This window comes from Opisthorchis viverrini, assembly GCF_000715545.1.
Source record: "Opisthorchis viverrini unplaced genomic scaffold opera_v5_112, whole genome shotgun sequence".
NCBI classification, from domain to species: domain Eukaryota; kingdom Metazoa; phylum Platyhelminthes; class Trematoda; order Opisthorchiida; family Opisthorchiidae; genus Opisthorchis; species Opisthorchis viverrini.
In genome coordinates this window covers 113742-126578 of record NW_008751770.1, presented here as the reverse complement: position 1 = coordinate 126578, position 12837 = coordinate 113742, and the positions used below count along the sequence as shown (strand labels likewise).

At 44.0% G+C, this 12837-nt stretch overlaps 1 protein-coding gene across 1 annotated transcript in view; it reads right to left on the bottom strand.

The window, feature by feature from the left end:
- T265_05808 (hypothetical protein) overlaps positions 1–12837 on the bottom strand; it is a gene marked incomplete at both ends in the record, with an annotated part of 57647 nt that overhangs the window by 4918 nt on the left and 39892 nt on the right. Inside the window, 10 exons of the mRNA XM_009170915.1 lie at positions 1–324; positions 3053–3219; positions 4224–4499; positions 5869–6173; positions 7866–8033; positions 9260–9485; positions 9940–9980; positions 10078–10159; positions 10244–10396; positions 10638–10873. The exon at positions 1–324 is cut by the window's left edge and continues 413 nt beyond it. Of these exons, the coding sequence (XP_009169179.1) occupies positions 1–324; positions 3053–3219; positions 4224–4499; positions 5869–6173; positions 7866–8033; positions 9260–9485; positions 9940–9980; positions 10078–10159; positions 10244–10396; positions 10638–10873 (1978 nt within the window). The remainder of the gene's footprint in view (positions 325–3052; positions 3220–4223; positions 4500–5868; positions 6174–7865; positions 8034–9259; positions 9486–9939; positions 9981–10077; positions 10160–10243; positions 10397–10637; positions 10874–12837) is intronic.

The following is a 12837-nucleotide window of genomic DNA, read 5'->3' as shown; positions in this document are numbered from 1 at the left end:
GAATCTTTTTCCATTGACGGTTCATCTGAAAGTGTGCTGGTTGTCCGAGAAAGATCCAGCCCAGACAGAAGGGACTCAAAGCCTTGAGTCGGGGCAATGCCACGTAGCAGGGAGGCTTGGACAAGACCGGTTATTTTGCGCACGTAAGCCAAACGTTTCTGATGCAAAGCTCGGTCGCCTGCTGAACAAGTTGGGATGTCGGTTAACTTGGGGTAGAGGTTACTAAAAGTCGATGTTGTTCCCCATTCGATGACACGGCCTGGGGATGTTGAAGCATCGGTGGTTTCTGGATTCGCAACCATGCCGGCGACAGATGCAAGAAGCCTGTAGGGGACAAACAGTCATATCCACACGAAAATGCAATGCAGAATGGACGAAAATGTAGTGCTCTATGACTGTGATTAGTAGTCATGTCCACACTCCCTCAAAACATGTAAGGCGCACAGTTTTTGTTGTTTCTTACGATCGTTTTTGGTAGCCACTGATATGAGAGCTGACATGAAACTTTGAACTGGCGGATCATGTGATTGAATAGCGTTGCACTGTCACGCAATTTGTGCTTCATTGTCCCCCGCTGAGTTTCACTGAGGAGTCGTAATACGACACTTAACGCGTTTCTCAAATCAAGTTGACTGATAACTAAAGACTTGACTAACGGTACCTCAACCATCCAGCTGAGAAAATCTGGCCTCCGAAAAATTAGCTACTCTGGTTCTCAAGTTGTCATCGTTAACTTGCGATCAGACCAGGATGTTCCAGTTCGATAACCCCAATTTCTGCATGAAGCTACTGCTACCATCTATCATTTTCCGGCACTGCCTGTTCCATGTTGTTTAAAGCTTGTTTTTCCATAAGCACTAACTGCAAGCGCATTATTAGAACATAAGAAACTGCTGGCGCCAGTTTTTTCAAATGTATTATTGTGTATAAATTGGAGATCCAAACGAACGAGTTCTCAAACAGAGAGCAAAACAGCTTATACCGTATGTACTACATCGACTGGGATCCGACCGGTTAAGAAATCTCGAACATAACTGAGCTGGCGGGATCTTCGGCATAAGAAGTTGTCAACTATGGACTACGGGAAGTTCCGCAGGAGTGACGGTGAGCGGAGCTAGACGCTTTAGTTATCGAGCACACCCACTTATATTCGGTCATATGACCGTAGAAGAAACGGTTTATGTGGTTGGTCTCAGGAACTCAATGAGTCATCCGTGGTGCTAACTCATACTTTGAGAGGAGTGATCCTAACCCATTTCGACCTGAAGTCAACCTGCCACAGATCTTTATAATATAATATGAACGGGCGTTGGTGATTTCACTGTCTTCCGTCCACATATCGATCCATATCGAAAGAAACTGGAACTCTCAAACGCAGCAGAGAACAATGCCTAGGGTGACAGAATAGTGCCACAATGGTCAAATGAAAGTATGTAATGTAATGTAATGTAATGAAAGTAGTAATGTTTATCGTCAGATACGTACAATTTCGTGTTCAAATACGAACTGCGATTGGTAGAATTCGGCGGAAAGGCCTACTTTATGAGTTTCAGGGGGGGGGGGGGGGGGGTGAAACCTGCGCAAGATCGCTGAAGCTAAGATACCCTTCTCGATAACTTTTCTACTGGCTGGGACATATACACAATCAACGGATTCGACGAAAACTGCGAGTAAACGATAATATGATTGAAATTGATAATAAGTGAGTTTGGGAAGTCATGTAAGGCTGGCTGACAGGTGACTGTCCGGTCACCTGAGACTCAACGCTTGTACACAGAAAGTAGGCTTAAAAAATGTGCATTTCAATCACTTCTGCGAACTTGCAAACTTGGGCACCTTGACTTGTACTTCACAGACTGGCCTTAAACTTCAAAATTCGACACTGCCCAGTACGAAAGCATCTTCCCACTAATAGGACAGGTATGTCGATGATGCTTCCAGACTCTACCTCTATTTTAAGTATTCTTTGTGAGGTCCGTTCGAATATATTCTTTATAGGTGAGTTTGAACAGTGAGCAAGAATATAAGATGGAGTGACAAAAGGTCGTATGCACCGCAACTTCATAAAACTGTTCCCCTCAAAGTACAACGGGATCTTCTTCAATGCCTGTATGATAAAGGGGTAAAGTCTGATTAACCAACAATTTCACGGAGAAATTGGACCTCCTAAGTAGTGTGATCCGTCAAATTGGCTAACAAGAACGATTTACGGTGAAACACCTCGAGCTGAGACCTCCAAAGCATTCTGTGACAAGACCCAAATTGCTCTGCCTCCTTTTGAAGGCGATGTAGTTGATGGAGTGCTGATACGAAGATTGCGGTAGACATTCACTAGAACACTTATTGCAGCACGTCTAAATGTAGTTTTCAACAGCCATTCCACCATCAAGCAAGAGCAAAAAACAAACTTACTTACTAAAACCACTCCAATGCATGTTGGTTACGAATATGTCTGCTGCTATGGACACAGAAGTCTCGTAAAAAAACAAACTCACTAAAACCACTCCAATGTATGTTGGTTACGGATTTGTCTGCTGCTATGGACACAGAAGTCTCGTTGAAGGCCGAAAGGCAAGGCAACTAACTCGCTGGTCTGAGCACATACCGTTCCCGTGGCAGGGGGAAGTCAACGACACAACATGAGCAGCTCCTTTGTATCCCATCTACTCGACACGGTTGGCGTTTTACCTGTTTTTAGGTCACTCTGTGAAGCACACGTCAGGGTTCCAAGGCTTCTTTGTATGTCAGAAGAAACCAGAATCAGTACTTTTGACTACATAAACGTTGTGTACAGACGTTGAGTCTCACATGGCTCGGTAGTCACTTATCTGCCTCACGTAACTCACACCAGTCTAACTTATTTCAACCAGACTGACGTTTATTCGCAGTTTTGATCGATCCCGGAGGTTGTATGTAAGTACCAGGCAGCAGAAAGTTCATCGCAAAGGCCCCCTTCACTTCAGTGATCTTCTGCTTGTGGACCACATGAAGGAAAATATACTTACTCTGTGTTTGAACTGGGTTTCCCTGAAACACATAAGAAATCACTTACCCAAACATACGACCTTCCATGCTTGTTGGTGGGAGAAGTACGGTGTAAGACGGCATACTGTGGTCCGCCAAATGAGACAGAACATAGAGATAGTAACGTTCGCCCACTGAAGATAAACGTATACTGCCCACAACGGCTTCGATGATTTGCTGAACGCCGCTCTTTTTCTGATCCCAAGAAAGGATGGACGGAATGAAATGGTAGTGTGTGTATCAAATAGTAATGGTCGGTGTTGCTGGAGTCCAAAAGATTCCGGACCCATACATCGAATGACAATACAAACCATCCGACAAAAAATGTCAATAGATACCAAAAGCTGAGAATTCACCCCAAGTGCAAAACACTTTTGGCCCAAGGTGTGTAAATATCAGAAAGAAAACAGCCCAGTGAAGTGAACAAGAAGAAATAGTTACTGTTGCACAGAAAACCGCATAGCCTCAGTGAAACCGGAATATCCGGGCTAACATCCAAAAAACGATTTCGAAAGGTCAACCGAAATACTAGGGCAAAATCCACGAATATGACCTTTATAATTTGTCCTTTGCTCGCGTGGCTTACTGGTTTGCTAGCTTCTACGATCTAGTTATATATTCGGGAAAATTGAAAATGATCCCTGTGTGTGAGCACCTGATTCATCATCTACTATGTATGGCGATACCTGAAGTTATATTAATATAAGATTTGGGAAGACCACTAGCAAAAATTGTGGTACGGTACTTCACTTTGAAGAGACAATTCCGAGGAAAGCGAAACTAATTCCTTGGAAAAGGTGCCTCTTCCTAAGGCGCCATGTGAGGGGAGTAGCACCGCTGCAAAGTGTACGGGATTAGGCATAACTTTATGGCTGAAAACAAGCAGCTTTTTGGACCTATGGTCCAATGCTGTTAGCCGTCGACAAGAAACCTCTTTTCAGAGTAGTCCGGGACACAGAGGTAAATAAGATACGAAAACACGAAAAGTTGGGGAAGGGGAGAGAAAAAATTGAATTAACGAAGAGATTTGATTATGAAGAGGTGCAACAAGCCGTTTGTTGCACCAATTAACCCAACAGCAAATAGGGGAACAACTTGACGGGATGGGGCATTAAAAAAACACGACCTCTTAAGTCCGGTTCTTAAACCAGCATTAAAAAGCCTTGAGTGTGAAAAATATAGGTGACTACAAGCTGTACCTGAATAGGAGCGCCATGCAACGCCTGACAAAGAAGTACAAGGAGAAACGTGAGAGACTCCATGAAGGCCAATCTGCGATCGGTGGAGCCGACATCTGAAGGACACCAACTAGAGGATGAGGGAGTCCAATGTGGGTAAAGTGGTCGGATGTCGCACTCGTCAGCCATCAAAGCGCACGTATCAGTCCAGTTGACCGACTCTAAGAGGCGAGCGATGAGAGAAGCCACAGAAGCCTGGGGAACCGAGCCGTGAGTTTGGCAAGAATTTAACATCAACTGGAAGAAACGTAGAGAAAACTGGGTTATACTCGGTCATTAGTAGCTCTAGCACAAACAGACTCCATAGACAAATGGCACAGGGCAGTTAACGAAAGGCCTCGTCGTTGCCCATAACGCGGGAGAAAAGCGCCGCTAAAAAGACAGCAGGAGTGTTAACACATGACAATACTCTACGGTAGGGGGCAACCACACGAATGCTGTGCAGACAACGTTAGCGGGCGTATTGCATGAATACATTACTGTATGGGAAGCCATCACACGGGATGATAAAATTCATCCCCAATAGTGATTACCAACGAAAACCGACCAGAATGTTGTATGACAGGGAAACTCTGAAATGGGCGGAAAGAGTGACCAACTTACTAGTCCCATGTAACAATTAATTATCCCTTGATTAAAAGCAAAATAAACTATTCAGGGTAGCACGTTTCGTCAGCTGTCAAGTTACAGGATATAATATCGAACGAATAACTTGTTATCCGGTTTGTACAGTAGGAATTCCTTAGTATGAAATTTATCTATACAGAACCAATACCTCCACATAAGCGTGTGAAAATCTGCTCATTGAAACATCAGGCGAGCTTCACATTCCTCGTCAAACCAGGGAACTTGATTGTGCCCCGTCAGATAGACAGCACCAAAGGGAAAAAAGACCACATAACCGAAGGCCAGGTTCTTTCAGCGCCAGACTACCACTGTACGAACTGAATCGATAGATGGTGGCGTCCTACAAAACCTGTGTTCGTTGTACATCTGGGACATTATTGCTCGACATTTTCTTGGAGGGTGAACGTGAGAATCAAACTGCTAGAAATGGCTTCAAATACGCAGGATTTGATACACCTAATAGTAGATACAGAGAAAAGATCAGGTGCTTGATGCAGAGTAGGAAATACGTATTTTTGCATTGGATAACCTGACCTGAGCGGATGACAACTCCATAACCGAGGCTTATCGAAGACACATTTCTCGCCAAGACAAAAGACTGCTTCCAAATTTCCCCGACAGTGAAGGATTTGGTGTGGGTCGCTATTTTAAATAAAAATAGGCTGTCAAATCACGCATGGGGATAACCAGCTACATAGTGCATCACCAAAGACCACTGAGAAAACCGGTTGGAAAACTGCTGGCTTCAAGTGTTCACTGAAAACCGAAACCGATCGCAACGGTAATGAGGTGTGCCTGTTCTTCGAACAGGTACACGGCGACCTGAAAATAGTTCAAACGTTCAGGGAAGCAAATTTTTACATAGTGTGTAATACTCTGAAACGCAGTCGACCCAATGATAACAATCGAAATCTACTTCGTCAGCCAACTGTTCGCCATACAACATGTACAAAACAGCATGAAGTGGGCCAGGACCAACCTCAATCATTGCGTTCAAGCTTGCCAGACTAGGTCTCCATAATGATGCAGAGAACGAAAGCGATGAAAAAGCTTCCTCGTCTTCGGTTTGAACACTACATAACAAAGTGCCTAGGAGAATATTCCCTGAGGATCCAGGTGAGGATGTTTGCCGTGCTGTGGCTTTGGGGCTTCCCGTAGTTATTGGGTCTCGCTGAATGGAAGAATGATGCGGTTTCGAAGTGACACAAGGTGTGACCAGAAGCCAACGCACAAAGCAGTCAATCAGCGTCGATGACCATTGGAGTTTCGCATCCGGTGGACAAACTACAAAAATGAAAGGATATCGGAAAACAATCACTTCGTCCTTCAAAATGGTATGGACGCAAATAACTGAGACTGGAGTCAGGTGACCGAAATGGTGATGCAAAGTCAGAGGAAGCGGTGAAAAGTGGATTAAAAAATCCACGCATAAGAGAACAGTGAGAAGTGCGGTTGGGTACTTACATTATTATTATTATTATTATTATTATTATTATTATTATTATTAACGAGTGAGCTAGTGAAAACCTATTGGGCACACCTAGTGCAGGTGTATAACCATTCATTGTCTACACTTGCCGAGTATGCTGATATTTCAGCTTTTAGAGGACAACTGCAAAAACCAGAAGGGTCCCGAGGAGAACTCGAGGATAAGCCACGAAAGGTTGCATTAAGGTGCTAAATCCATAATTATAGTTGTGCACTTTGAGACGTGATCAAAGCGCCCAGAGGTAGACGTAAGGATGATCAGGACAGTCACTCAAAGTCCGCGAATAAAGAGCACCAGCTAGATAAAAAGCCTAATTGAGGATTCTGCGGTTTCATCCAAACGCCGATTAGTTGGTTGCTATTGTTCGAACAAGGTCAGTATCATCACGTGAGGTTTCGTGCTCCCGAAAGCCTGTGGGACAGCTATTTGCTCAGTATTCTTTTGCAAACTCGAAATGTCCGCAAAACAGAACATCCACGAGCACCCGATTATCGGTTCAGTTACCATCGGTTCACATCCAAGATACGATCAGTGGCTTTTGGACGTACGATTTTACATCATATAAACTTTGTACAACGTAATTCACCATGAATTTCTGAATGCACCAGATTTCCGCTTGGCCACAATCGAGTTCGAGACAGCCAAATGGTTAAGGCGTGAAGCTACTGATCAAAACTTCCATGATTCGAACCCACCCTAGCATTCTAATTATTCCAGTCCAGACTTGGACAATCTGACAGTAGTTCTGCTCTCATGCATCCTTGGGGACACAGGACAGCTACGAACCAAGGGTGCTACAGCATCGGTTTCGAACACTGATGTCATGCTGTCGATGATGATGATGCTACAGCCGGAATAAGGGACTTGTGGCAAAACCTCCGGATCATGCAGGATTCAAATGTAACCGAAAAGATTGTGCGCCGTGTGCAAGTTATTCATGAGGTGCTGGATATACGACCTTCTCTGAATCGCTATGCTTTATATCGAGTTACTACTCAAACCAAGATATTGTGCCAAGTCTGTGCGTATTCCCGAATTTTCGTTAATTTTCTAAACCATTTAGGTTGTTTTCGAATCCGTGTTAAGTTTGTAAAGATTGAGTTAATTACATGAAAGTGCGGGAAATCAGTCTGATTCAAGTACACACTTGACATAGCTAGCATAGAATTACTAGAAGGAGCGTGCTTATCTTTGACTGCGATGACTGGATTGGGTTGGACGTTTGCTTGGTCGTACTTAAAGAAATTGTACGGAGCATATCATCACAGAAAAATGGTGATCATATGAGGATATATGCAACTCCATCAGCGCCAGGAATCGACCATGAGGCAAGTATAACCCATTACTCGCGGAACGTAACATCAATTGTAATAATGGTAACAACGCTCAATAAATATAATAGGATAGGCTACCTAGGATGTCCACGCTTAAGTTAAATCTGGTGGAAACCAACATGATACAGGAAGATTGTACATCACTTGACTCACCACGCACAGCCGTCCTCAGGACACTGACCATGTCACCAAGCAAAATACCAACATTTACGGAAACGCGTCTTCCTTCCGGCTCCAACTGACTGGAATAGTTTGCCGCACAGCAACGCATTAAGACTGATCCAAGTAAACCAACCAGTTGTGTGATTAGCACCGGTCCAGCTGTTTCAATAAGAACAAGGTGAAAATGAGATTGGATCCATTTGTAAATGACATCCGGACAAAACAAAACTAACAGAAATCCAACATCCAAATGAGGTGCTGTGCCAGACTGAACAAACCAGTAGCTTTACTATCTACGCAACAGTGAAAACTGGATCACCGAGACGCATTCAAATGTATCCACAACCGATGACTTCTACAGAATACATGCCCAGGAAACCAGCTGATCCGCTGTTAAGAACCAAACGCACTAGTACTAAGACGATTGCTGGTTGTAATACTTCAGTTGCTCACTCCGGTCAACCTTCAACTTCAAGCAGTCGATGCTGAGATTCTAAAGGGCAGTTCAAGTGTGCCTTTCAACAGACTGCTGGAAAATTGCCGAAAAAATCAGATGTTTACTTCTGCGCGTTATGAACTTAGTGAAAGGCCTGATTGTAGAAGCTAGGCCTACGTCCGACCTCAGTAATCGATATCGGATTTTTCCACTGCGCCAAAAAGGGGCTGTCGAAAACAACAGCCATTTTCTCTTCCTACGAAGGACTGTAACATCAAATCTAGAGAAAAAGAGGGTTAAATGAGAGTTTGTGGTATGTTGTAAAATGAAATCTGTTCGACATGAAATCACAAGCATTGGAGCCCTAACAATCGATGAAAGCGATGTTTTTACTGGCCAATAACGGAAGCCAACCACCGTTATCAACACGCGGCAGGGACGGTAGGCAATGATAATTTACTGGGTTCAAAGCCAAGTCAGATTCTGAATGCAGATTTCGCTTGAGCTCAGGACGTTGAAGCATCAGTCTCAGAACTGACAATCCTGTCTACGATGACGAGGGAAGAGTCGTTTACCAACGTAGCCGTCAACGATCATGGTAACCCACAAGTTGCAATTGATGCTCCACTACCTAACAATCTTTCCAACGAATCTCAGTATTGGAGCTGGGTGCTGAACGGAAATGTGACAACATTCGAAAGTTGAGGGATCAAAGTCACCCAGTGAGAAAATACAGGTACTGAGTCTGACAATAATGCCATTGAGATTCCTGCACCTGTTCATGGAATAAGTGATTCTCTCTAAGTGAAAACTTAGTGGTCAGACACTTGAGATTGCCATTGGTACATTGCTGGCTAGAATGACGACAATATGGTGCAAAATAGTTAATCGACACACTGTTTGAAATAACATGACACCAGACATCAATTACGACAACAAAACAAATTACCTAATGCTACAGACATTCCGTTTTCACGAACACAACGAGCTAGTTTCATTGCCAACTCCGATAGGAAGATCTGGAACACAGCAAGCAGGCTGCTGACCAACTCCGATGGGGCGTAAATCAATCGATCGAACAGCAGCTCATTCAATTCGATGACTTCACTGGAACCGGTGATAGGTCGGACCGTTTCCGAGAGTACGGCTGTTAGTTTGTTGAGTAGGGCGACAAGCTAGGGAAATCAATGGAGAAAAACTGATAAAGTACGGTATGTTTTAACATATTGGGATAAAAGTAGCACGTATTACTTCGCTCAGTAGACTCCCCTAGACTCCTCTGGAGAATCCACAATGGCCTTCCTAATCTACCGTTCCCGAACAGAAACCAGACTCACAAGGAAGACAAAATCCTTTATTGTGCCGCTCTTTCTTTTGGATTACTGACATGAAAAAAGGATATGCTGGTGAGCATGAAGTGCAGATCGGGAGCTGTGGTGGTTGCTTTATACGCAGAGGAGTGAATATTGTTCACAGAGTGAACAGTTTGGCAGAAAAACCTAACAGAAGCTCAGAAATCAATCAATCAGTCAAACAATCAGTCAGGGAGGTATTGTGTTGTAATGGGAGGAGAAATGAACTGGTATAGCGCAAAACAATGGTAAATCAATGGAGAACCAAACTACTCACCACGTCAGTGGATAATAGTAAGCCGCCACGACCTTCAATTTCTGCATCAAGCACCTTTTTCAGACAGTCCCACACGCAGGTGTAATTGAGATTACTCACGTCTGGGGGGAATCGTTAGGAGGCAGAAAGGCAAATTACCTTGTAAAAGCAGTACGCAGAGGGGACTCAAAAGGTCTGGTAGTCGATTGCTGAGTAGGAGCTGCAGATGTTTCAAGCATAACTGCGGAAGAATAATAATGGGAAATCAGCAACGTTGGCCAAAGGCAGGAAGTGTGTAATAGCAAACGGTGTAAAATAACGGTACCTCGTGCAACAATCTATCGTTCACATCAGCGTTTTCTGATGTGGGCCGCGTCTGTGTAACGCACTTGACCAAAATCGGCACCAGTGCGGTATACTGAGCAGGCGGTGCCAGTCGATGTAGCTCGCTTTGTCCAAACCAAATAGAAGCGTCTACCTAGAAAATACGAGAAAAGTTTAACACACCATCATAGTTTGAGACAACAGAGAGATGGGAAACAATGTATGCACGAGGACAACATGGATATCGTGCCCGATTTTCCGAAAGAAACGGAGCTCGGATATCAAATTAGGGGGTCATGAATCACCGACACATGAGGCTGAACTTATAAGGGAATACGTCGGTTGTTTTGCGCTGAATGAACTGGTCAAGTTGCACAGACATTCGATGAACTTACAGTCTGCAAGATCTTCAGCGCAATATCCGGGCTACAGCGAAAGCGAATATCCATCAACCGACTGTAGACTAGATACAATGGATGAGCCTGTGCCGTCCTCGATGAGACAGGAGGGTAGAGACCAGGAGTTGGTGGGATAAACGCCGGTTGTAAGATGCCGGAGAGGTGGGGTAAGGCAACCAGCAGGTCCAGTACGCGCTCGTATCCCGCCGACACCGATGTGAGAAACTCGCCGGCTGTGTGCCGAAAAATGATCGAGAAAGCAGTGAGAGAAAAATGAAGCGAAATTGCCAATCAACCAAACTAAGTGAGATTCCTCCACTACCATATTGCAGTTGTGAAAGAACGAGTGGAATATGGATTCGATTAAATCCAGGATTATGCACAAGACTCAGGATTTATGCAACAAACCATGGTACATCTGAGTCATCGGCCTCTTAAGGCGTTCCGTATCGTGTGTAACGTTTAGACACGCATATCAAGACTTCCAGGGAAATATCATGGCAACAGACCTAAAGACAACTCTGAAAGATGTTTTTTTTAAACGCCGTTTCAACAGAACTGCCATCAGAGATTGAGGCGTCCATGGACTTAAACAGTAGATCGTGTAGTCCTGGATAAAAACGTAATTGGGTGATGGGAACGAGACTTGTCATTGGAAACTTTATTTGGCTTACGCTGAACATCTCCAACTTTTCACAAAAGTTAGTGTCCTGGAGGTCAGGAGGCAAGGTTGGCCATGCAATCACATGAGACCACGACTGTAGCCCTCACTCCTATCGTTCTCACTTTGAAACAAATAAGTGAATTTTTGAAGAATTTGTTACAAACAAGATCCAGCCCAAACGAAGGCAAGAGCTGTTTGATCAGTGTGCCAGTAATCAGGGTAAATAGGCTTTGATGTGTTGTTTTAAACTGACATGCATTCTCAAAATGTATAGGCGCAAGACTTGATCACAGCAAGTTTAAATGATCTCGCAGGGGCACTAATGCATCCAGCACTTGTGAAGATAGGGCAGTGCAGAACATACGGCCTATCAAACACAGCTGAAGCACTGAGGTATCGAACTCTGGCGTATTTCAATATCCCACTATCGAATTACTTCTGCCTCACAAAGATAAGTCGATGTTCAAATTTATTTGGAACCATATTTGAATGCGCACTACAGTTGCACAGGTACATTTTGGTTGGTATCTAGCCTCAAATGAGTTTCCGGACAGTCAAAGTATGTTTGATACATGAGAGATCCAACTGCAGTGTTTCTTTGGAAGACCTTGGTATAGAATGGTTTCCTATGATTAGCAGAGGCAAGCACCCTCCATCAGCCCCGAAAAACCAGGGGTGACGGCCGCAATAGTCACGGATATAAGCTTTGAAAATAAATCTACTATTGGGTCATGCCCGGGGAAACGGACAATGTCCACTGGCGATGAAGCTTTCTTTCAATAAATAGCATATTAAGACACCAGATGACAATTTCCACAGTTTATCTGTTCATTATAGACACGCAAACCAAGGCAACCTCAACATACGATGTGCAGTACATGAAGTCCAGAGCAATCATTTTGTATGCTTCTATCCAAGTTGTCGGACTAAGTGTCTCAAATATTTATAGTCAACTACCCATGGGCCCCGTCCACCTCTCCAAGTCCCTTCATTTGCCTAAGTTTAAATAAACGAACATGATGAAGTTGATGATATCCGAACTCAAACATACTGTGCACACGTTCAACCTTATTTGTCTCTTTCCCAACAGCTCCCAATATAGACTTTCAGTAAGATCAGTCTTGGGAAAGTCATCCACATATGCTGGTTGTTTGGCACCATGTAAAAGGAACAACGACGTTCCCGAAATTCTGTGTATTTGCAAGCATCTGTTTTCCAACACTTTATGATGAGTTTTTTGCGTCACATTCCGTCTAGCCGTCGGGTAAAAGTTCCTTTCCGACAAACGAAAAGCCAAATAACAACGGCTTCGTCGAACGTAGACAAAGTCAACTGTCCAGCTGATTTCACCTCCAGGCAACTGACACCTTAGCAGGAAGCTCTGGTATGCGGACCCTGACAAATTTTGCCATGTTCGGGGCTAACTTGCCGTAGGTAAACCGTAACCCGTAATCTTGACCGTCACCGAGGTTAGGATGTGGCCTCCCAAATGTACGGTAATTCCCATGGTAAACTAAGGTCAACATCTGGAGT